General features: G+C 36.5%; 1 protein-coding gene across 1 annotated transcript in view; it reads left to right on the top strand.

Annotated features, from left to right (window-relative positions):
- The first annotated feature begins 418 nt into the window (after positions 1–418).
- Positions 419–27,221, top strand: part of LOC121387390 (kalirin-like) — a 270,398-nt gene continuing 243,595 nt past the window's right edge. The window contains exons 1-14 of the mRNA XM_041518493.1: positions 419–535; positions 7,548–7,622; positions 9,387–9,501; positions 12,779–12,869; positions 14,646–14,747; positions 15,057–15,170; positions 15,506–15,734; positions 16,649–16,827; positions 17,553–17,675; positions 18,679–18,870; positions 19,833–19,964; positions 21,743–21,973; positions 22,831–22,953; positions 24,427–24,618. Coding sequence (XP_041374427.1) covers positions 469–535; positions 7,548–7,622; positions 9,387–9,501; positions 12,779–12,869; positions 14,646–14,747; positions 15,057–15,170; positions 15,506–15,734; positions 16,649–16,827; positions 17,553–17,675; positions 18,679–18,870; positions 19,833–19,964; positions 21,743–21,973; positions 22,831–22,953; positions 24,427–24,618 — 1,965 coding nt within the window. The 5' untranslated portion in view covers positions 419–468. The remainder of the gene's footprint in view (positions 536–7,547; positions 7,623–9,386; positions 9,502–12,778; positions 12,870–14,645; positions 14,748–15,056; positions 15,171–15,505; positions 15,735–16,648; positions 16,828–17,552; positions 17,676–18,678; positions 18,871–19,832; positions 19,965–21,742; positions 21,974–22,830; positions 22,954–24,426; positions 24,619–27,221) is intronic.

The following is a 27,221-nucleotide window of genomic DNA, read 5'->3' as shown; positions in this document are numbered from 1 at the left end:
CAGGCTGAGGTGCGAGGGATCGTAAGATCGATAACCCCCGATGTACTCGTGTGTTTTTGTTGCTTATTTTATTTAAAGGGGTCAAGAATTTCCTCTCCACTTTTTACTCATCCTTGCGTCCACATACTTAAAAATGTTTTACACCAAATAGCCTTTGTTAAAATGCACTGAGCTGGCGTCAGAAAATAACCCTTTCCTTTTCTTTTGTAAAAGAAGAAACTTATTAACCATTCTAGTTTTGCACTTGGATATATTACGCGAAGCACATATCCCAGGCATGACTCAAATGATAGCAAATTGCTTTGTGATACCCAACGAGCACCTGCAGAAGCCAGCGGAGTTTACCGAGGTCGGCATCGAGGCCTCACGAAGATTACCGAACTTGTGTTATTACAATGGCCGACATTATAGTTTGATAAAGATGCATTTAGCAGAAAATTTTACTCCAAAACCATGGATTTATGAAGAATGAACGCAGGAGAGCAGTCGCTAGACGCAGGAAATGACAAAGATGTGGAGTACTACTACAGACCAGGTAATATTTCTTCGAAATATTTCAGAATATCTGTCTCAAAGACTTCATGAGAAAGACGCCAAAATTATGGAATGGTCTCCGCTTTTGGCACCGGATTTTAATTTTAGAATATTTTCAGTTATTAGCCGAGTATCCATGCAAGCGATTAAGCAGTAAGATACTATGTGTATTACTGATGCATAATTATGCACTAAATGGAAACCGCTTTGTGTGTGATTCATTCGTATACAATGAAATTTAAGGATTGTTTTCCTAAATTAAGAATTACCTCCCTTGGTCCAACTAATCAGTCAGTAGACATCTCGAGGGATATCAGAAAACAAATTATCGTTTCCCAATGTTTTTTGCTTGAATGTACACAAAATATATGATAACATTTAAAGGTACCATTTGATGTAGTAACATAAACAATTAAAATTTACTTAAATGTTTAGGTTTTTTGAAGGTAAACATGTTTTCATTTCTGAAGCAGGCCTTAAGTTAACTTAATCAAGTTAAAGTAAGGCCTCTCTCTCTTTTTGTTAATGACTTGAATTACATATTTAATATGCAATATATTTTCTAGTTTAGAATGTTAGTGTTTTGTATTTAATATGCTTTTGATCATACTAAGTTTTATACTTGTCTAGCCCAAATTGGATTTTAAATTCCATTAATTTCAGATCTTATGTTCGAACAAAGATATTATGTCAGGAAATAAAATGAAGTTTGAGCCACTCAGGCACAAATCCTGTTGGGTCTAGGGGGTCCAGACTCCTGCTCCCCTTCCCACTTACAATGAAAAATAAGTTTTTTTTTTTTTTTTACCACTACAGGATTCGACCTTACCGGAAGCCCATAGTCTTTTAGCTACCGATTTCTCACTCAGGCTATCAGATATTTAAACCCGGTAGTCTGCCGGGCTACTGGATATTTAAAAAAAAAAAAGTGCACTTCCAGTTACTCTGCTATCAACAATACGCTTAATTCATCAGTGTGTAAAATTCCACCTTTCTTGTGTGTGCTTTGCTGCCCACCAGTCACTGTAACAGTGTTAATAACTTAATTGCTTCCTAAGTAAAGTCTGACCCAGGTAGCAATTGTGCAGTATGTTTTAGTGAAATATGAGTGTATAATTGTCTGTAGTTGGATTTTTTAACACCGTTGACTAATACAAATAGCCAGAAGGAGCAGACGACCATATGCCAGTGCTCTGCAACATGAATCCTCACTAACAGAAGAAATGTTTTATTTAATGACACACTCAACACATTTTATTTACGGTTATTTGGTGTCAGGCATATGGTTAAGGACCACAAGATATAGAGAGAGGAAACCCGCTGTCGCCCCTTCATGGGCTACTCTTTTCTATTAGCAGCAAGGGATCTTTTATATGCAACATCCCACAGACAGGATGGTACATACCACAGCCTTTGTTACACCAGTTGTGGAGCACTGGCTGGAACAAGAAATAGCTCGATGGGGCCACTGACAGGGATCGAGCCTAAACCGACTGAGCATCAAGTGAACGCTTTACCACAGGGCTACGTCCCGCCCTGGTCCTCACTATAATCAGTGTTTTTACTTTATTGATAAATGTGCAGGTAGAATTTAAACATTTTCTTGTGCTACATAACATATGGATTCTGTTTATTATTATTTAAAAAAACAAAAACTAATACATCTTTATTGGTCTTTATTGCTATTAATTTAATTTTCATAAGTGTACATATTTCACAGTATAGGCTATTGCTCATGATTAAAAAAAACCCACCACTAAAGTACAAATATTAGGTGGATCAAAAACACATTGAATACACAGAAACTAATAATATGAACCAGAAAATGCATTTAATATGTAATTTTAGGTTTTTGAAAAAACTTATTAATTGAAAACAGGTTACTGTGTCCACAAACTGAGGACATTGTTAAGATTTAAAAATAAAATATAGCAGACCTTGGTTCGTGTCATGGCATATTAAGAGATCTATATTAAATAATAAAAAGGGACAACTTTATGTTTTCAAACCAACCCCTGCGATTTCCCCACAGCAATTGGCAATGCTCTGGAGTGGTTAATTCCCCACAGCACTTTTATTTCTTATGGACTGTATTTGAAATTTCTTTTCCTTGGTATGTTTTTGCCGTGGACATTTTCCTAATTGTTGGGGTTGCAAACCAGTTATATATATATGTTTATATATGTATGCATAAATGTTTATGTACATACATGTATGTATATATGTTGATGTAAACATTGTAAATCAGTCTGTTACGTATGTGTACAATGTACCACTGTGTACATGTATGTGAGAATCTAGTCTGATGTATCTGCCGTCAAAATGTCAACTTCATTTTGACAGCAGATGTATTGGACTGGTCAGTAAGAATGTCACTAACTTTTATCAGTTTCTTTTTAGTTTAAATGTATCCAACTTTTTATACGCCTGTCAATGATGGGTTGTATTATGGTATGGCGTTGTTTGTCCATCCGTACGTACGTCCATCTGTTAACTTTTTCTTGTTCGGACTATATCTTGCATGTAGATGTATACAGGACCATCAAACCTCACATGTAGGAATAACTTGGGATGGTGGTGTGTCGCATTCTATTACTAGGTCACTGTGACCTACCTTTCACGGTCTACTGCGTATAACAGTAAATCTTTGTCTGGACCATGTGTTACATACAGATGCAAACAGGATCATCAAACCTTACATGTAGGAACAACTTGGGATGGCGGTGTGTTGCGTTTTATTACTAGGTCACTGTGACCTACTTTTCACAGTCTACTGCACATAACAGTAAATCCTACACATATAAATGTGTCACCAGAGTACCCATGTATGTTAAAACAAATTTCCCTTTCTAATAAAGAACAATAACTTCATTAGTCAGACAGCACCTTCTCCAGTGGATACAGTATCATCAGTAGTTTGTCCAAAACAAACTGTTCATTCATCTTATTGCAAAAATTTCACATAATTAGAATTGAATCATACCAGTAACATATTCATTAATCTCTATGATTTTCCATCAAACTCCTGACGGGCGTATCATGTACCTCACCGGTACTCTTCTTTAAATCATGAAAATAACTTTCAGCCGGATTTAGCTCAATTGGTTGAGCAATTGCCTGAGGTTCTTGCATCACAGGATCAACCACTTCGATGGATCCATTCAACTGATTGTTTTTTTTCTTGTTCCAACCAGTGCACCACAACTGGTCAGAGGCTGTGGTATGTGCTATTCTGTCATTAGGAAAGTGCATATAGTGGGTTTCCTCTGATGACTACATGTCAGATTTACCAAATGTTTGACATCCAATGGCCTATGATTAAATAATTATCAGTGTGCTCTAGTGGTATCGTTAAACAAAACAAACTTTAACCATCTTCCTACTAAACTGATGTAGTACTTGTAGATAGATCTCAAATGAAAACAATTGAGAAGCGTTATTAATTGCTCAAGATTCTAACTTACATACATATAGACAGGGCTCGAAGCAACCTGTGGCCAGGTCGCCAAATGCGACCAATGTCCTGTTTGTGTGCCTTAAATATTAAAAAATAATGGCGTTAGTCGCCCAAATAATATTATCTTCCTTAGAGCTATAACATATAAGCCACTATTAATATTTGTATTCCACATTAAAATCTTGCTCATGGTTCGCTTATCATAATTTGCCAACATGCATTATTATTTTTGGGGCCACCATATTTTTTGGCAAGTTTCGAACCCTGTGTAGATTATGGGGAGTCATTGAAGATATTATCATATTGAGCACTGATATTTAATTCTGTTATAGTACTTTCAAAAAAAAAAAAAGAAGAGGTGGGATATAGCCCAGTGGTAAAGCGTGATTGGTTTGGGATCGATCCCTGTTGGTGGACCCATTGGACTATTTCTTGCTCCATCCAGTGTGCCACGACTGGTACATCAAAGGCCGTGGTATGTGTTATTCTGTCTATGGGCTGGTTCATATGAAAGATCCCTTGCTACACTTGCTACTAATGGAAAAATATAGTGGGTTTCTTCTCTAAAGCTAGATTTATACTTCACTGTTGACTCTTGTTGGCGAGTATTTGACTCGCCCAGTCCTTATATTCAAATCTAATGTTAATTTTTCATGGAATTCAGTATGATTTTAACACAGTTCATATTGAATTTTAGTGCATGTTCGTTCAATGCTTTTGAGTTTACTGAATAAAAAATATTTTTTTTAGTTGCACAATCAAAGTATGAATTGACCTTTGTGACTATATGTCGAAATGCCCAAATGTTTTTACATTGAGTAGATGATGAGTAAAAAAAAATCAATGTGCTCTAGTGGTGTCATTAAATAAAACAAACTTTAAAAAAAAGTTCATGTGCTAAGGAGAGCTAGGTAGGTAACTAGTTTTACGTGCTCATGTATGACAGGTTTCGAACACAAGGGGAGTGAAACATTATTTCCCTTGAGCTAGGTAGGTAACTAGTTTTACGTGCTCATGTATGACAGGTTTCGAACACAAGGGGAGTTAAACATTATTTCCCTTGAGCTAGGTAGGTAACTAGTTTTACGTGCTCATGTATGACAGGTTTCGAACACAAGGGGAGTTAAACATTATTTCCCTTGAGCTAGGTAGGTAACTAGTTTTACGTGCTCATGTATGACAGGTTTCGAACACAAGGGGAGTTAAACATTATTTCCCTTGAGCTAGGTAGGTAACTAGTTTTACGTGCTCATGTATGACAGGTTTCGAACACAAGGGGAGTTAAACATTATTTCCCTTGAGCTAGGTAGGTAACTAGTTTTACGTGCTCATGTATGACAGGTTTCGAACACAAGGGGAGTTAGACATTATTTCCCTTGAGCTAGGTATAGGTAACTAGTTTTACGTGCTCATGTATGACAGGTTTCGAACACAAGGGGAGTGAGACATTATTTCCCTTGAGCTAGGTAGGTAACTAGTTTTACGTGCTCATGTATGACAGGTCTCGAACACTAGGGGAGTTAAACATTATTTCCCTTGAGCTAGGTAGGTAACTAGTTTTACGTGCTCATGTATGACAGGTTTCGAACACAAGGGGAGTTAAACATTATTTCCCTTGAGCTAGGTAGGTAACTAGTTTTACGTGCTCATGTATGACAGGTTTCGAACACAAGGGGAGTTAAACATTATTTCCCTTGAGCTAGGTAGGTAACTAGTTTTACGTGCTCATGTATGACAGGTTTCGAACACAAGGGGAGTTAAACATTGTTTCCCTTGAGCTAGGTAGGTAACTAGTTTTACGTGCTCATGTATGACAGGTTTCGAACTACAAGGGAACACAAGGGGAGTTAAACATTGTTTCCCTTGAGCTAGGTAGGTAACTAGTTTTACGTGCTCATGTATGACAGGTTTCGAACACAAGGGGAGTTAAACATTGTTTCCCTTGAGCTAGGTAGGTAACTAGTTTTACGTGCTCATGTATCACAGGTTTCGAACACAAGGGGAGTTAAACATTGTTTCCCTTGAGCTAGGTAGGTAACTAGTTTTACGTGCTCATGTATCACAGGTTTCGAACACAAGGGGAGTTAAACATTGTTTCCCTTGAATAGGTAGGTAACTAGTTTTACGTGCTCATGTATGACAGGTTTCGAACACAAGGGGAGTTAAACATTATTTCCCTTGAGCTAGGTAGGTAACTAGTTTTACGTGCTCATGTATGACAGGTTTCGAACACAAGGGGAGTGAAACATTATTTCCCTTGAGCTAGGTAGGTAACTAGTTTTACGTGCTCATGTATGACAGGTTTCGAACACAAGGGGAGTTAAACATTATTTCCCTTGAGCTAGGTAGGTAACTAGTTTTACGTGCTCATGTATCACAGGTTTCGAACACAAGGGGAGTTAAACATTATTTCCCTTGAGCTAGGTAGGTAACTAGTTTTACGTGCTCATGTATCACAGGTTACGAACACAAGGGGAGTTAAACATTGTTTCCCTTGAGCTAGGTAGGTAACTAGTTTTACGTGTTCATGTATCACAGGTTTCGATCACAAGGGGAGTTAAACATTGTTTCCCTTGTGCTCATGTATCACAGGTTTCGAACACAAGGGGAGTGAAACATTATTTCCCTTGAGCTAGGTAGGTAACTAGTTTTACGTGCTCATGTATGACAGGTTTCGAACACAAGGGGAGTTAAACATTATTTCCCTTGAACTAGGTAGGTAACTAGTTTTACGTGCTCATGTATCACAGGTTTCGAACACAAGGGGAGTTAAACATTATTTCCCTTGAACTTGTTTCAACTTGAGGAGTGAGAGTAATAGCTTTTCTTAAACAGCGAGGTCTGTATATATTTAAAATTTCTTGCCTGAAATTTCTTTGAAAAGAACAAAGACAGGGCTAGCTTTGGCACTCGCCAAATTCGCCAGTTGCAAATTTTGAAAGCATTTGGCAAATTTTATTTTATTTTGGCGAAATAATTTCATGTAATAATTGACACTTTTTAAATAGTAAGTGACAATTTCTGCAATTTTTGAAGTTTACCGGGTAATAGACAATCTAGCGATTTGTTTTGCTCACCCAGAGCTAGTCCCGAAAGATGTTTTTCAAATAAGAAGACATATACCCTATATATATGTACATGTATAAATATGTGTTTTTGAAATTATCTTGTTTTGCAGTCAAAAAAAAATGGGCAGGGTTTTTCACTAGTCCACTGGACAAGTACCTCTAAAAATCTACTTGTCCACCGATATTTTTACTAAGTTGTTTGTTTTATTCAAGCACAGTGATTTTGATTGCTCTAAATGAAACAGCATTAAATAAACAATTTTGCTTGTCCACTGTTCAGCCATTGAGGTATAGTTTACTTACAAGAACAAGCAGATTTTCACTTTTCAGGACAAACTGACAAGTGTTTATTTTGAAGACTATTTGAATATATACATGTATGTACATTGTGTGTATTTCCAGGTGGAAGACGAAATGACAAACTGACAAGTGCTTATTTCAAAGACTATTTGAATATATACATGTATGTACATTGTGTGTATTTCCAGGTGGAAGACGAAATGATGGCTTGAAAGCGGCAGATATTGTCCCGATCCTCCGCGAGAGATTGGCCTATCTCTCAGGTAAAATGAACTTGTTTTATTAAACGTACAATTAACTATAGTGGACTGTGTCTAAAATGGATATCTGTGTAATCTGGATTTTTGTATACATCAACACGATCACAGAATCTCATTCAGTAATGTAGCTTGGGTGAAATTCTGTACTGGGTCAAGTCACTGGCTATTCAGAGACCGGACCGGGGATGGACATGCCTGAAACATCAGTGGTATAGAGCCATGTAAAAATACTCAAGTCTTAAGTCTTGGGTGAAATCTGTCTCAATTCGGCACTCTATGTAATTCATGTCAGGGCTTCTAGAATTTTTATAAAATTCACTAGCCATGGGATAAGTGATTTACTAGCCACAATTAAACATTCACTAGCCCTACTTTACTTCAAGTTCATATAATTTTACTAAATAATAGTAATAATCAGATATGTTGCCTAAAGAGGGAGATAGAGCTTGAAAACACTTACATTGGGGGCTTGAAATGGGGGCAGGGTATTCATATTTACAAAATAGACTTAATTGCAACATTTGACAAAAACAATATTCACTAGCTGTCGGGCATGGCAATAGTAGTTTACTAGCCCAACATTGAATATTACTAGCCATGGGAGTGGGGCTACCATAATCTAGAAGCCTTGTCGGGCATGGCAATAGTAGTTTACTAGCCCAACATTGATTATTACTAGCCATGGGAGTGGGGCTACCATAATCTAGAAGCCTTGTCGGGCATGGCAATAGTAGTTATTTACTAGCCCAACACTGAATATTACTAGCCATGGGAGACGGGGCTACCATAATCTAGAAGCCTTGTCGGGCATGGCAATAGTAGTTATTTACTAGCCCAACATTGAATATCACTAGCCATGGGAGACGGGGCTACCATAATCTAGAAGCCCTGTCTGGCATGGCAATAGTAGTTATTTACTAGCCCAACACTGAATATCACTAGCCATGGGAGACGGGGCTACCATAATCTAGAAGCCCTGTCTGGCATGGCAATAGCAGTTACTTACTAGCCCAACACTGAATATCACTAGCCATGGGAGACGGGGCTACCATAATCTAGAAGCCCTGTCTGGCATGGCAATAGCAGTTACTTACTAGCCCAACACTGAATATCAGTAGCCATGGGAGACGGGGCTACCATAATCTAGAAGCCCTGTCTGGCATGGCAATAGCAGTTACTTACTAGCCCAACACTGAATATCACTAGCCATGGGAGTGGGACTACCATAATCTAGAAGTCCTGCATGTACAAGTTACCACAAAATACAGACGTACAAATATACAGAGTTTACAGTTCATATATTTTTACTATTAAATCCAGACTCCAACATACGTACGCACATACATGTACACACACACCACACCCATGTGCGCACACATATACTGGTAAAATGATGAGTAACAATAGCCATTGTATCATTGTAATACATTAACATCACTGTTCTTATTGTATTGGTAATTCTATGATTGTGTATCTTATTTACCTGCTAGAAACCTGTCACGGGTAAGGTTGTGTGTGAAAAACAAACACTTGCAAACTACATGTATATCTAGGCACACACAAATTTAGCACTTACAAACTATATCTAGGTACACACAAATTTAGCACTTACAAACTATATCTAGGTACACACAAATTTAGCAGTGATTTCATGTGCAAACACAAAAGTCTGAAAATTGGAAGTGAATTGTTGTGATTTTGTATTGAAACGAAATGAGTACATTGTGAACAAAATATACAGATGTTATATGTTTTATTTTGTTTCAGGGGGCAGGGACAAGAAGGGTGGGCCCATTCTGACATTTCCTGCCCACACCCACCCGGAGAGGTTTAAGTATGACGATCTCCGACGTCTTATGACTTACCTGGCCAGTGTACCGAGGTATTTTAATCATTTGTCTTATCACTGATTTAACTAGTTGAACAGTTGAAATATCATTTGTTGTAATCTGTTTGCATCAGCCAATCAACATTTAGTTATAAATATGAAATTGGTTAGACCTTCCTCAGGGTTTAAATTTTAGAGGAAACACTTTTTCGTTTCATTTCCGTGATTATTGGAACCCATTGGAAACTGTTTTTTGGCAATCGTACTAATGGTAGATTATGTTACATGATAATAGGTAATGGAATATTGGTTTCATTATTTTGCCAGCATGCTACCGGTAACAGTTGTTACCATGACATCTGGTAGCGTGTTTGAATGAACTTGACACAGATTTCGGTTATTAGTACTAAGCACAGTTCTGTTGTCATGTTCACCAAGTAGAGATCCTACAAAGATTACTAAATTTACCTTTGATATTTATACAGTGGTGCTTTTTTTAAGCATACACTGTATTTTGATAAACATTCATCTAAAAGTTCTTCTTTTTGTTTTTTGCCTTTTGTTAAATCTCTGTGTGCGGGAGTTTTGTCCCAAACCAAAATGTGTCATGTTGAATGTGCCTAAACCTTCAGAGAATATGGGCACATTTACAGTTAGTCTATTGAATAACACGCTGGTATGATATACAGGAATCAAACTAAACCTTCAGAGAATATGGGCACATTTACAGTTAGTCTATTGAATAACACGCTGGTATGATATACAGGAATCAAACTAAACCTTCAGAGAATATGGGCACATTTACAGTTAGTCTATTGAATAACACGCTGGTATGATATACAGGAATCAAACTAAACCTTCAGAGAATATGGGCACATTTACAGTTAGTCTATTGAATAACACGCTGGTATGATATACAGGAATCAAACTAAACCTTCAGAGAATATGGGCACATTTACAGTTAGTCTATTGAATAACACGCTGGTATGATATACAGGAATCAAACTAAACCTTCAGAGAATATGGGCACATTTACAGTTAGTCTATTGAATAACATGCTGGTATGATATACAGGAATCAAACTAAACCTTCAGAGAATATGGGCACATTTACAGTTAGTCTATTGAATAACATGCTGGTATGATATACAGGAATCAAACTAAACCTTCAGAGAATATGGGCACATTTACAGTTAGTCTATTGAATAACACGCTGGTATGATATACAGGAATCAAACTTAATGACAGCGCCAGTGGCAGTTACTGTAGCTGGGATATGAATTGCCATACGTCAGGATCTTTGCCAATGGCAGGCTTGCAAGCGGGCCCTTATTTTCCTAATTTTCCTTATTTTTAGACAGCAGCCCTAATATTCCTTATTAAAGCTTCAAAATCCTAAAAAGCCCTAATTTTTTGGTGAAAATCCTAAATTTTCAAATTTTCAAATTTTTTGATAAATGCAACATAAAATAAGTGTTGGAATTAATTAAATCTAGCCTTAGTATACTTTCAGATAATGAATATGTTGAATTAATGTATTTCTCAGAAGACATCTTGGTGGTTATCAGCATCATATTCAGCATGGATTTGCACCATATCAGATTACTTAAATCTGGTTGTATTGATATGCTGTTGATGACCATTGGCATGATCTTCTGAGTTGGTAATTAGCTTTTGTATTTATGTTCTCCCTGGAGGTGAGTACAGAATGTTTTTCTTTTATATTGATTATTGAATTTCAGTCCTTATTTTTGTCAAAAAATTCCTAAAAATAGCCCTTATTTTTCAAGAATTTTGCCCTAAAAAAGGCCTTATTTTTCACAAAATCTTGTTTTTTTCCGCTGGATGAAAATTAATGCTGTCAGTTGAGGAGATAATATTTGCTGTTTAAGTTTTGTTTATTTGTTGCAAAAGTTACATTTTAGAATTGCTGTAGTTAAAGTCACAGATCCTACATTCAGCCCGTGAAAGTGAACACCAGGTTTGATTCATCTACAAACCTGTAAAAGTTACAATAGAGTGAAACGAGTGTGTGACGTTGAAATGGGGAAATACCCCCTTTAAAACAGACTTACAATATTAGTGAAACAAGAGTCTGTAATGTCGAAATGGGGAAATACCCCCTTTAAAACACAGACTTACAATATTAGTGAAACAAGAGTCTGTGATGTTGAAATGGGGAAATACCCCCTTTAAAACACAGACTTACAATATTAGTGAAACGAGTGTGTGATGTTGAAATGGGGAAATACCCCTTTAAAACACAGACTTACAATATTAGTGAAACGAGTGTGTGATGTTGAAATGGGGAAATACCCCTTTAAAACACAGACTTACAATATTAGTGAAACGAGTGTGTGATGTTGAAATGGGGAAATACCCCTTTAAAACACAGACTTACAATATTAGTGAAACGAGTGTGTGATGTTGAAATGGGGAAATGCCCCTTTAAAACACAGACTTACAATATTAGTGAAACGAGTGTGTGATGTTGAAATGGGGAAATGCCCCTTTAAAACACAGACTTACAATATTAGTGAAACGAGTGTGTGATGTTGAAATGGGGAAATACCCCTTTAAAACACAGACTTACAATATTAGTGAAACGAGTGTGTGATGTTGAAATGGGGAAATGCCCCTTTTAAAACACAGACTAGAGATCATCTTCATAACTATTACTTCCCAAAAGCATGTACATTTTTTCTAAATATCATCGTATTAGATGCACCAGGTCGACCAGAAAGATTACGGATGTACTGAAATAGATAATCTAAACAATACAATTTAAGTAATGTCTGATTTTAATTATCAAAAATGGCTCTTAATAGTAAAAAATACACCATAGTGTTAATAATCTAGAGTCTGTTACTTTAATACATGGTTAAGTTCAAGCCCTGATGTAACTAAAACCAGAAAGATTACGGATGTACTGAAATAAATAATCTAAACAATACAATCTAAGTAATGTCTGATTTCAATTATCAAAAAACGGCTCTTAATAGTAAAAAATACACCATAGTGTTAATAATTTAGAGTCTGTTACTTTAATACATGGTTAAGTTCAAACGGCTCTAATAGTAAAAAATACACCATAGTGTTAATAATTTAGAGTCTGTTACTTTAATACATGGTTAAGTTCAAACGGCTCTAATAGTAAAAAATACACCATAGTGTTAATAATCTAGAGTCTGTTACTTTAATACATGGTTAAGTTCAAACGGCTCTAATAGTAAAAAATACACCATAGTGTTAATAATCTAGAGTCTGTTACTTTAATACATGGTTACGTTCAAGCCCTGTTGTAATTAAATGTATGTGTGTTCTTGTTTCAGTGATGAAGTGCGAGACCGAGGCTTTTCTGTGATACTGGACATGAGGGGATCAACATGGCAGACCGTGAAGCCAATTCTCAAAGCATTACAAGTGAGTAGATGTAGAGAACAACTGATTTAAAGAATAACTAATGAGCTACGAGGAATTATGAATTATATGTCCCGAGTGAATGAATGTTGTAAACCCGAGCCTTTGGCGAGGTTTTACAACATTCATTCTCGAGGGACAGATAATTCATAATTCCTTGTAGCGAGTTGATTATTCTCTTTATTACCCATTGTCAATTTTAACTGATTTTTAATGTAAAAATTCCTCTGGAGTCTACAACATCAGCCATTACGTGATATAATCTTATGCGCATTACATGACGTAATGTAAGTGACGTCATAGCATAACAGCGTTCTCTTTACAGCCAAATGTTTACAGTACAAAATAATATACAACTGTATTTGCATTTGAAAATAATTATTTTTATATATTATTAAAGCCGCTGCTTATGAAAATATACCATTTCATGTTTACGAAACAAATGAGTCCATTTGTTTTTGTAACTCTTTGTAGATCATATAACGTATGTGTAATCTGACTCATGAATGAAAAAATTATATGAATGAAAGTGAAGTTCCGGCCATGGCAAGCAACCAACCAAACGTCGTGATTTTAAAGTCAGCCAATCAGTGGCTGTAGAAGCAATCTGCACACTGTGCAGAGATCGAAAAAATATTACCCCATATATTTGAGCCCATATGGGTAATAAATCCATATCTACGTTTACTGCTGTTTGAAAAGGTTTTTTCTGATGACTGAGGGGCGGGACATAGCCCAGTGGTGAAGTGCTCGCTTGATGCACGGTCGGTCTAGGATTGATCCCCGTCATTGGGCTATTTCTCGTTCCAACGAGTGCTCCACTACTGGTATATCAAATGCCATGAGCTATCATGTCTGTGGGATGGTTCATATAAAACAAATCCCTAGCTACTCATGGAAAATGTATTAGGTTTTCTCACTAAGATTGTACGTCAAAATTATTAAATGTTTAATAACCAATTATCAATAAAACAATATGCTCTAGTGGTGTCGTTAAACAAAACTTACTTTAACTTTCTGAAGACTGTATATCAAAATTACCAAATAACCAAATAGCCGTTGATTAATTTATCTTTGTACTCCAGTGGAGTCGTTAAAACAAAACTAACTTGACTAATTTGGTTATTTCTGGGGTAAGTTCAGCCAACCGTTTGTTGCTAATGCTTGCTAGACTGGTTTTTATTCTACACTTTAAACCGATTGACCACTGTAGGAACCAGTCAAAGTAGTTTGCAAATGTTTATAAAAAAACTGGCTGGCTGAATGTAGACCTGGATGAGACTTGATTCTCTGTTTTCTTTTCACATTACATGTCCTCAAACAAGTGCCCTCCCCCCCCCCCCCCCCCCACAGCTAGTAGTCTGGTCCGAACATCCTAAAAGCCAATGGGATGGCCTAAATTTTTCTACTGCATACTCCCTTTAGTTCCGATCATGCGACTGTAACTTCCTTCTTTTTCTCTTTGCTATTGGGTCCGGACGTCTTTTCTTTTGCTCTGCTTAGGAGTCAGTTTTTTTGTCGGATTTGGTTTTGTATTCACGTTTTATGGTGGAATATTTTCCTCCATTGTATTTGTTGTCTTTGTTGCTTCATTTGGCGTGTTTCACTTGGTTATTACAAGTGTTATTTCCGAATTTGTAATGTTTTATGTGTGCCGGATAACAATGTGTAGGCTGTCATTTGCAGAATGTAGACCTGGATGAGACTTGATTCTCTGTTTTTTGGACTCCCATTTCTTGTTTACTCTTATGATTAACTCGGATATTTACATTTTTTCAGGAATGTTTCCCTGGCAACATTCACGTGGCTTACATAATCAAACCGGAGAAGTTCTGGGAGAAGAAGAGGACCAGTGTTGGAAGCGCCAAGTATAATTTTGAAGTACGGAAAAATATTTTAAAAATATTTATTGTCCGCTCTTATTGTCAAAGGGGACCAAATTAATGTGTAATTGTGCTAAACATTAAAACAACCTTGTGAATGGATAAAAATTATATTTTCACAAGAATCTAATTTGGAAATTCGAACTGGGGTGTCATTAAACAGTCAGTCATTCATTCAGTCATTCATTCATTCATTCATTCATTCATTCATTCATTCATTCATTCATTCATTCATTCATTCATTCATTCGTTCATTCATTCTGTGTATGCATTACTTGCCTGATTGTTTGTTGTTTTAAACCCACAGACATGTATGATCTCGGTTGACAGTTTGACGAAGGCGGTGGAGCCGACTCAGTTAACGCGAGAGTTTGACGGGACTCTGGAGTACGACCATGAACAGTGGATACAGCTCAGACTGGTACGCTTCTATAGGAATTTTGGACTTGTCAACCAGACAAAAGTACTTCGAAAAGATTTACAGTGCATCGAAAACATAGGCGAAACATCAGAATTCTTGTCAAGCAAAAATGGTCACTGAAAAGCATTTTTTTTTAATCTGAAAGGCCTACATTTTCAGAATTGTTTAAAACTTTAAAGCTTGTTTTAAAACCATGACTTAGAACATTGCTATTTCTGGTTGTTAACCATCGATTTTGTTTACTCAACTATGACATTCTTTTTGTCAGATTTTTTTTTTTTAATATTTTTTTATTATTATACTGAACTGCAATATAGTTTACCATGTGATTTCAGATGCTGGAAGAGTTCATATGGAAGGCGTTAGATCTCCTCGACAAACTGGATGAGCTGGGCGAGATCCTAACGAACCCCGAACTGCCCGACGATCTGAATGGTGCCCAGCTCGTGTTGGAGGAACATAGTCACCTGAAGAAACGTGTCACCTTGGCGCCTGTCGAGAGTCTGGCTGCAGAGGGTCACCACATCTTGAAGCGCATCACCGGAGAACAGGACGGACAGTCTAGTATGTTTATCAGAGATTTTCTCTTTGTAATCACTACTTCACAACTGGCAAATACTGACAGCAAAATACTGACCCTAGTTTTTAGGCAGGGTGAAATATATAAACTATAACAGCATTTATAGGTCACCTATTATTTCACCTATTATGATCCATTTTCCTTCATTATCATGTCTTGTCCACCATGTGATATGCGTCAATGTTTCACATTTTCAACTACTTCTCCAAAACTACTAGACCAATTTCAACCAAAGTTTGTGGATAGCTTCTTTGGCACATGAGGAAACAAATATATGAATATAGTCACTCTCCACCAGGAGACTGAGGGGTGAGATGCAAAAAAGGAAATTTGAAAAAAGTCTTCTTAACTTCCAGAAATAGAAATATATATATATATATATATATATATATATCCAGGGCTAGCTCTGGGTGAGCAAAATGTTTCGCCAAATTGTATATTAAACTTAAAACATGCACAAATTGCCAGTTACTTTCTAAAAAATGTCAATTTTTACTTGAAATTATTTTGCCAAATTAAAATAAAATTCACCAACTACTTTAAAAATTTGCAATTGGCGAATTTGGTGAGTGCCAGAGGTAGCTAGGTCTGTAGATATGGTTTATCTAATTTGTGAATGTCAATACTGAGTACCTCATTTGTCCCCGGGAAGGGTTTGAAGTTTTTCTATAGTTATTTCTTCAACTTCTTCTTCAACACCACATAACCATTTCCACCTTAATACAATTAATATGCACTTCTCTGTAAACTTCACCCTTTCTCAGGTACAAACAGGAGTCCCAACATTACTGAAATTCACAACTTTGATAAACCATCTAAAGACTTTACAGACATAACGACTATTCAATTATAGCATTGCTGGAAGTAAAGAAGAAGCTGTATTTGTCTTTGTTATCAGGTTCTGGCCGGTACGTGATATCGGGAAATGCCGACTTCCAGAGTGCAGTACCACAGATTTCTCAGCTGCTGGATAACCTGCACTCAACGAAACAGCACCTCAACCAGCTGTGGTCTGTGAAGAAGATGAGACTCGAACAGTGTCTGCAGCTCCGCATATTTGAGGAAGATGTCGAAAAAGTTTGTAAATCATTTTTACATTTTCTCAGTCCTTACGGTTTGATGATTTTGTTTTAATTCATATAAATGTTTATGTTTGTAAATTTGTAATTATATATTATTTGTTTTTGTTTGTTTTTTTCATTTTGGGATTTATTTGTTTCTTTAATAAATTGATTTATCATATAATAGCTAGCATAAGTAGTATATAAAGTGAGGGTACTGGGTACAACACTGATTAATATATGGGCAGAGAACAGTGACAAAAGAAAAATGATCTTTCCCTAGGGAAAGAAGAAAAACATTTCTTCTCCTAGATATGTTTTGTTGTCATAAACAATGCTTCTCTATAGACTGTTAATTGTGTGTAAGAATAGTTTCCATGGTGTCAGTCATGTCAACAACTAACCTATGTCAACAGCGATACGTACATTACAACTATGACATGACACTGTCTCTTGTTCTCAACTTGCATACTTGTGATCAACAACAATATCATTTCAAAATCTTCCATAAAACGATAAATATTGATAATTGGTAAAAAAAATAGAATACCCAAAGGCAGCTTACTACTTGGCAATACCATTTATCTAGATAAACATTATTACCTCATAGCTTGTTGATTATTCTCTAAATATTATGTTATATTGATGATACTGAAACACACTCTGGTAATAACCTTTATTAACACTAATTTTTAAAATTCTTATAAATGATTAATATTTGTAAATGTGCTTGTGTTTCAGATGTTCGATTGGATTAGTCACAATCGAGATTTGTTTCTAGTCAACTACACGGAGGTGGGAACAACTCATCAGTTCGCCGTGGAACTGGAAAACGAACACAGCCAGTTCGCTACAAGTGCTGTCGTGAGTTTTACACTAAAATATTGTTGTTTATTGAACCAGAATATTATATATAAAAGAAGTGTACACGACATTAAGATAAGATCCATGCATTTTAGACTAAAAATATTTTGGGTATGATTTATAATTTAAATTAATTATTTTTGGGTATGATTTAAATTTTAAATTACATTACAATTTTTTTTTTGAACCATCTAATTCTATCTGAAGCTTTTGATTGAAACGTTAAGCACTTATAATTAAGACTATTAATTGTAGTACTGTATTATTTGGTCACTTCGTAATATCTTTGCAAGCTAATAATTATTGACATGTATGTGATATATATGGAATAACTGGTTACTGTCTTAAGATATCAGGTTTATCCTGTGAAGGTTAGAATGGTGAATGTAGCGAGGCTTTGATAATTTTGAAACAGACTATAGCTAACAATAGGCCATGCTATAACTTGTAAGCTTTATAGTCTCGGCAGCCATATTGTGTGTCACTTGGAGGGAAATTCAAAGTATGCTTGGATGTTTAGTTAACAGATAAAATAAAAGATTGATTTCATTATGGATTCATAAATTACAATAAGGTATGTATTGAAGCTTCTATGTAAACTTGTGTAAGTTAATATACAAGGTTTATCATTACAGCGGTGACAGACGTGTTGATAGGTGACACAAAAACATGTTGATCGAGGCTGGCAAAAGTATACTTTTAGTGCATTAATTCAGAGTTTTTTTTAATCAGATTGTTATCTACCAGTTTTATACATATATTTACAATCAAGATATGTTGTTTTAACAATTGTTTTATTAATTAAATTAACATTGTTTGTTTGTTTACAAACATACCCCAACTCTTGTTTCAAGACATAATGTAACGTCATTAACATGCGCAGACTTTTGTGTTATGTGACATGAGTGTACCACAAAGGTTTCATGTGTAACTTTCTCAAATATAAACAAATTAATTTTATATCCTTTAAACCTGATGTGTAATTTTTGTTTTTCCATCACAGAATGTATATGTAAATATTACCCGTATTCTGGGCATGGCCCAGCGACTGTGTGACGCTGGCCACTACGCGTCGAACACAATCCGAATTCAGGCCGGAAAGCTTGAGCGTGAGTGGAAGAGTCTGGCTGCCGCTCTAGACGATCGCAGCACCGTGCTACGCATGTCCGTCATGTTCCACAAAAAGGCTGAACAGGTATTTATCGTGGATAGTTTGATTATAAAGATTAACTCTATAATAAAAAGTTAAAACCGGTAGCTCAGTGATAAAACGCTCGCCCGATGTGTGGCCAGTCTAGAATCAATCTGTGTCAGTGGACCCCTTACGTTTTGTGACACCCAATAGCCGATGTGTATTTTTGTGCTGAGGTGGTGTTAAAAATTCATTCATGCTGTGGGGTCGTTAAACATTCATTCATTCATTCATTCATTCATTCATTCATTCATTCATTCATTCATCTATTCATTCATTAATTCTGTCAGGGAACCCATTGGTCTATTTCCTGTTCCAGCCAATGCACTACTACTGGTATGTCAAAGGCTGTGCATGGTATGTTCTATCCTGTCTAGGATGGTGCATATAAAAGATCATTTGCTACAAATGGAAAAATGTAGTGGGTTTCCTGACCAAGACTATATGTCAAAATTACCAAATGTTTGACATCCAGTAGTCAATGATTAATAAATCAGTGTGCTCTAGTGGTGTCATTAAAGAAAGCAAACTTTAACTTTTAACTCTTGTTTTGACAAGTTGTAGTCAGATATTAGGAGATGACATTACATATGTTTTCATTTCTAATAATGGCTATTTCAATTTTATGAAAATTATTGAAAATCCTGAATTAAATTTGCATTTTCACTAAAAATTAAAAGATTACCTTGAATTAACTCCCTCAAATAGTGACATACTTTGAGAGTACGGGAAACATAAATGTTTTTGTATTCTGGTTTTTTTTTACAGTGACTATATTACTGATAATTCTAATTCTGCAAAATAAAAGTTGAAATAGATTTTGCTTTTATACATAAACAGCAGAATTTAGTGGCAAAGGCTTGCTATTTCATTTGAGTCTTGTGAACCCTGATATATTTTTAGGTAATATTTTATTATGTCAACTATTCAGTTCACTGATTCTTGCATGCATTATTTTTTTTCAGTATTTGGCCCAGGTGTTAGCGTGGCAGAACGTGTGCGAGAACACAAAGATTCCGTCTCAGATAGACGAGTTGGAGGAGGCTCTTCAACAACACCAGAACCTTATCGAGGCCATCAGCCAATCGTACGCTGAGGTCAGTATGGTGGTCACGGGTGGTCATTCTTTTTAAAGAGTGCAGGATTTAGCTTAGTTGGTAATCCACCTGCATGAGGTTCTTGGGTCGTAGGATAGTACCCCCTCTGTTGACCCATTCTATGATTGGGTTTTTTCCCCCATTTCAACCAGTGTTCCTCCACTGGTATATCAAAAACAGTGGTATGTGCTGTTCTGCCAGTAGGAAAGTGCAGATAAAACATGGCAGAATTACCAAATACGTAACGTCCAATAGCTGATGATTAGTAAATCAATGTGCTCTAGTGGTGTTATTAAACAAAACAAACTCTAACTTCATTAATTTTAACTTATTTTAATGCTTAAAGCCAACTACATTTCAAGCATGCTGTCCTGAGCTACACAGTTATCAAGGTCATGTTCAGGACAGCAGGGAATATTTTTTTCTGAATGCACCGGTTTGGTTTTCACACTCCGTTTTGGATATCGCTACAAAATTCTATAATGTAGGTGCTAAATTAGTTTTTCAGTTGCGAAGCAAAATAAAAAAAATTAAATATTACGAACGGAGTGTTTGTGGTTAATTGTTTGTAATTAGTGACAAAGAGGTGGTGTAGTAGGCCTCCACAACTTGCATGAATGAAAAAAAAAATTATGCATCGGTTATGTAATTTTATTAGGCACAGCCCATTTACAAAACTTACTGAATTATCATACCTTGTAAAGCATCTCGTATTCTGTTTTTCATACTATAACCTGACCTCTAACCTATGACACTTTTTCTTTTTTATAATACCTGTGACACTTTTAGATTGTTTGGACCAGTCCATTGAAATATGGTGGATGGATCAAGTTTAAGTATTTATGAAAAGGGAAAAAGATCCACGTTATCTTAATTTTTTAGTTTAAGCAAAACTAGTGTATTTCTATATGTCCTGTTTTTAGCAGCTTAAACTTGTTTTATGCGAAGCGAGTTAACTATACATCGTCTGAAACTAGTGTCAGCAGCATTAAGACATCATGTCACAAGGGCGGATCCAGATTTTGTAAATGTAAAACAACATTCTGAAAAAGACAATTTGATATGCTAGTGTGAAGTTACACTAAACGTTTCTGTCTTCTGTCGTCGTCCAGGTGTGTGGTGACAGGAAGTTGTTGGTGGACACTCTTTAGTAGCTAAAAATAATTTTATGCTAAAATAAAAAGATTCACCATTTAAAACTAGTCTCAACAGCATTAAACTCGCAGACCCTAGTTTCAACCCGTGAAAATGGACACTAAGTTTAGTTAATCTACAACCCTGCAACACACATTTGGATATGGTTATAACAGAGAAGTAGTGTGTGATGTTTAAACAGGAAAATACCGTCAAACATAACTGGAGCTTGTCTCATTAACCATTAGATGAACGTGTGTTTTTAAAAACTAGGGTATGTCGCTTTAAGACGATTATACTGGTGTTATAAACATTCCTTTCATCTGTCGTTGACCAGGTGTGTGGTGATGGCAAGTCGTTGCTGGACACTAGTAGCTCAAAATTATTTAATGAGACACAAAAAAGATTCACCATCGAAAACTAGACTCAACAGCATTAAGACGATTATACTGAGGTTCTAAACATTCCTTTCTTCTGTAGTTGACCAGGTGTGTGGTGACGGAAAGTCGTTGCTCGACACTATTTAGTAGCTCAAAATTATTTTATTTGAAACTTAAAAAGATTCACCATTGAAAACTAGTCTCAACAGCATTAAGACGATTATGTTGGTGTTCTAAACATTCCTTTCTTCTGTGGTTGACCAGGTGTGTGGTGATGGCAAGTCGTTGCTGGACACGCTCCAGACGCCGGTGTCATCAGGGAGCAGTAACTCGCTGACGGCGAAGGCCGACTACTCGGAGGCCGCGGGTCACGTGCTGGACGTGGTGCACGAGGTCCTGGCTCACCAGCGCCACCTGGAACAGATCTGGCATGCCAAGAAAGTCAAACTGCACCAGCGACTCGGACTGCGCCTCTTCCAGCAGGATGTCAAACAGGTAATGTTGTTGTTTTTTATTTTGTAATCGTGGAAACAAATAGCCGGATTCAGTATTTGTAGATCACACCTCCAAAACTGTTGTTGATTTTTAATCTGTTACCAATAGCCAAATCTACAACAAATAGCCAAATTCAGTGTTTCATCACAGTTTATGGAGTACAACTCCAAAACTGTTCAAGATAACTTCTCGAAGTTTTATATACATGTCTGTCTAATGGCAGGGCTAGCTTTGGGCGAAGAGAAAATTTTGCCAAATTGTCTATTAAATACAGTTATTTTCTCACAAAATATCCATTATTAATTGAAATATAATTTGCCAATTGGTTTTAGAATTCACAGTTTACAAATTTGGCTAGTGTTGGAGGGAGTTTTTATTTTTAATATTTTTTCTGTTACCATGAATTTGTTTTGAGCCAGAATGACTAAATTAACAGAGCACAATGCAAAAAACATTCAAGATAACTTTACAAATTGTTGTATGCACATCAATCTAGTCGTCCAGTAATGCTCTGTGCTATGAAGGAGTTGTCATTTTTAATATTATTATTATTAAAACGAATAGCCAGAATGACCAAATTCACTATTTCCAAGCACAACTCCAAAACTGTTCTCGATAGCTTCTTTAAACACGTATCAATCTAGTGGTCTAGTAGCCAAATGAGTGTGGTTTTCATTGCATGTGGGGTGTGTGTGTGTGTGGATGGTGGAGATGTTCACAAATTCTTCTTGTTAATTTTTAAAGTTGCAGCACGTAGTATATTTTTAATATTTACAAATTTTACTAATACCTGTGTCCATATCTTTACGTGTTTGTTTTCACTAATACATTTGACTGCTATCTGTGTGTGTTTTTAGGTGATTGACTGGCTGGATAGCCACGGTGACGTATTCCTCCTAAAGAACATCTCTATTGGCAAGACACTGCAGAGAGCAAAAGCCTTGCACAAGAGTCACGAACATTTTGAGTCAGTCGCACAGGTAAATATATAGTAGATAATATATAGTATATATGTAGTATCAGTACCTGTAGTATCTAATAAATGAAATATTCATAAACTCTTTGGTCCGAATTTATAAAAGATATTCGTGCTGGGTCCCATTTTACGAAGCGATCTTATTGCTAAGATCACCTTAAGAGCATAGCTACCATATGCAGGCACGGCGAAGCAAGGGGATCTTCCGGGGGGTGGGGCTGAATAAAAAATATTATTTGTTTTAAATCTTACGGCAGAGATGAATTTTACTTGTAGAATGCAAGAAATTGCATTTTAGGAATATATAGTTTTCAAACTTTTATGGGAGAGCATACCCCCGAAACCCCTAGAAACCTTGCTTTGTACCCTCGATCTCAGTCAGCCCCCCACAATGTCTTACTTGCTTCCGCTGTATCTGTTATGCACTTACGGTGATCTTAGCACTAAGATTGCTTCATAAAACAGGGTCCTGTAGTCATGTGTGAAGATCTTCATTACAGTGAAGAATGTTATTGCTTCATGGAATTTACAATTTACTTTTTTCGAATTAGTTATCTTATATACAAACAAACAACCAGATTGCCAACTGTTAGAGACAGATTAACAAATAAATAATAAAATATAAAGTTTAGGCTAAAAAAAACTCCATGAGCAGACAACATTCTTCACTATGGGTGAGTGTTGTTGTTTTATTTTATATATACAGTAAAACCCCTTTATACCGGACACCCTCGGGACCAACCAAAAAGTTTGGTTTTAAGAGGTATCCAGTTTAGAGAGGTTTAGAGGAATTCTGCTTTACCCCTCTATACCAGACACCCTCGGGACCAACCAAAACGTTTGGTTTTAAGAGGTATCCAGTTTAGAGAGGTTTAGAGGAATTCTGGTTTACAGAGGGTCCAGTTTTGAGAGGTTTCACTGTATATATATTGACCAATGTTCTTACAAATTGCACGTAAAAATAGAACATGTTTTGTTATTTCCAAAACACTTTTTCTTTTCTTTTTGCAAAATAAGGTTTGATTTTTTAAGCATAAAGTTTTTAAAAAAATCAGAAGTTTATTTCAAGATTTCTGTTTCACTGCTGTGGGGCGGAATCTAGCTCAGTTAGTAGAGTGCTTGCCTGACATGCTTGGGTCGAAAGGTCGAATCTCCTCGGTGGATCTATTCTCTGATTGCATTTTCCCTCTGTCCCAACCAGTGTTACTACTACTGGTATGTCAAAGCTGTGGTATGTGCTGTCCCGTTTATGGGAAAGTGCATATGAAAGATCCCTTGCTGATAGTAGCAAAATGTAGCATATTTCTTCTAAGATTACGAGTAAAAAAATAACCAAACATTTGACTTTTATTTTAAGTCCCTCTGAAGACTACGAATCAGAATTACCGAATGTTTGACATCCAATAGCCGATGATTAATAAGTTAAATTTCAATATGCTCTAGTGGTGTTGTTAAACAAGCTCTACTTTACTTTCAGAATACGATAACGAATGCAGAGAAACTGCTGGCGGCGGCTGATGAGCTGGCGCAGACGGGGGAGTGTGACCCGAAGGAAATCTATAACGAGGCTCACGACCTCGAGCAGAGGATGCACAACTTCCTGGCTGCACTCGAACGACGGAGAGCGGTTCTCGACATGACTGTGTCGTTCTACTCCCACGTTCACGAGGTGATTATACAGTTAATAAAACAATTTCCGTGAGAGCCGTTCTCGACATGACCATGTCGTTCTACTCCCACGTTCACTAGGTAATTATACAGTTAATAAAACAATTTCTTTGAAAGCAGTTCTCGACATGACAGTGTCGTTCTACTCACACGTTCACGAGGTAATTATACAGTTAATAAAACAATTTCCTTGAGAGCCGTTCTCGACATGACCGTGTCGTTCTACTCACCTGTTCACGAGGTAATTATACAGTTAATAAAACAATTTCCTTGAGAGCCGTTCTCGACATGACCGTGTCGTTCTACTCACCTGTTCACGAGGTAATTATACAGTTAATAAAACAATTTCCTTGAGAGCCGTTCTCGACATGACCTTGTCGTTCTACTCGCACGTTCACAAGGTGTTTATACGGTTAATAAAACAATTTCCTTGAGAGCCGTTCTTGACATGATAGTGTTGTTCTACTCCCATGCTTAGGAAGTAATAATTATACAGTTAATAAAACAATTTCCTTGAGAATATTTCTCGACATGAACGTGCCATTTTACTCCCATGTTCGCGAGGTAAAATTTTATACATGTAATGAAAAGAGTTCTACAAATCCACTGGCCCTCGCTCTCCCGGCTTGTGAATTTTTGTTCTGCACTAGTGGAAATTATCGGCTGTAATACTATAATACGTAGGATTAGTGACTTTCTCAAACGTTTGTCGAACACTGAATAAAACCATTTCCTTGCACGATGTCATGACATTCTCGACCTGACGTCGTCTTTCTTGAGGTAATTATGAGCCAAGTTTACAAAGCCTGTTTATGTCTTGCACCCATGTAACTACATACATTTAAAATGCTCAAACACCTGCGTCTAAGAAAAACAGGCTGCGTAAATTCGGCCCTGTATGTCCAGGGCTCACCCTGGATCAAAAATACCTGTAGCCAAAATATTAGCCAAATGGAATTTTTATTAGCCATACTGAAAATGCTTTAGCCAAATTTCTTTTACGCAGTACTGTATTGAGTATTTATATATGAATATGAAAATGTATATTTTTTCAGCTAATTGTGTACAAATTGGAATAAATAGGAATAACAAAACCACAATGGGGGTAGGGGCAGTTAATATATTACTTCGATTTTTCAGCGGTGGTGGGGTTGGGATGGGGTTACGCAATATCTTCAGTTTGAAGCCAGTACCCCATACACCCACCCCTACTTCTAAGGCCTATGACATTAAATTAACAAACATACAGAAATATGGGGGTGGGTTGGATGTTTATGGATGGTGGGTTTTTTCTTTCTTCGTTTTTTTCCAAATAAAAATTTGAGAGCTTTTATTTATATATATATATATATATATAGAGCTCATTATTTCTTTAAATAGCAATCTTTATGTTAGTTTCAATTTATTTATTTTTTCTTTGCTTTTTTTTTAAGTGACCCGTCAATTCCCCACCCCAAACAATTTCATAATTTGTGCCATGTTGTTGTTGATTTCAGCGTCGTGTTAAATGCTTATTGTGATTTCTGCTTACAAAATTTAAATACTGCATGTTCATTTCCGGTGATCGCGATCTGCATGGGTACGAAATTAACAAAGACAAAGGAATAAACAAAAACTGCAGTTAGGTATTCATTGATGCGAATAACTTTTGTTTTTCTACAAATTTACATCAAGATTTACTTTTGCGTAATCGTATTGTTTAATGTCCACAACGATGTCTCTTGACACGCGGGTGTCGGCTGACTCTGAAGCATGACGTATATTCCACCGAGAGCTGTCCTCAGTTCAGCCAACGAACGTTCTTCCTAACGTTCGCGAACTATTTGATTGGTGTTTGTCGTGTCCATTTGGTTTAACGTGAAGCGCACAAACAAGTCTAGCGAACGTTTTGTTTTCGCTCGGTCTGGCTGAACTCGGCCCTTGAGATGGCCTACATGTCTTTCGGCCCTGAACTGGCATGTGTATTCAAATTGACACGCATTGACGGTCTATTTTTATTACTTTGGTTCAAAAATTTTACAAAGTAAAAATAACAAGCTACAGATCTTCCAGACATTGCTGTCATACATGCTGAATGCATGCCGTTAAAAGTAATAACCGTAATTATTAAAATACGCAAACATCATAAGGCCTACGCTGTATTCTGCATGACACCGTTTCTCATTACCGGTCGTGAGATCGCTATTACACTAATTGAATATTTGGTAGTATTATTATGTTTAAGGTGTCGGATAGATTATGTAACCGTTTGTTCACATCAGAAGACAGAAAATGGCTTAGCCAAAATTTTAGCCACTTGCAAATTTTATTAGCCATTTTTTGTAAAAATTAGCCAATGGCTAATTTGGCTACCGACAGCGCGAGCCCTGATGTTTAATAAAACAATTTCCTTGAGTGATGTTGAGTCATGCTTGACCTGAAAGGTTTTTTTTACAATTTGTACATCACCTGAGATGCTAGGTTTGGAGGATCGAACTGATTGTTTTTTCCTATACCAACCTCCTACAACTGGTTTATCAAAGGTTGTGGTATGTGTTCAGGCGTGAGTGTAGGAAATTGTACAGGGAGGGTTATAGACTGGTGAGTGAAATGTTTAGGAGGGTC

Source organism: Gigantopelta aegis, chromosome 13 (assembly GCF_016097555.1).
Source record: "Gigantopelta aegis isolate Gae_Host chromosome 13, Gae_host_genome, whole genome shotgun sequence".
NCBI classification, from domain to species: Eukaryota; Metazoa; Mollusca; class Gastropoda; order Neomphalida; family Peltospiridae; genus Gigantopelta; species Gigantopelta aegis.
This window is presented reverse-complemented; position numbering and strand designations above follow the sequence as displayed.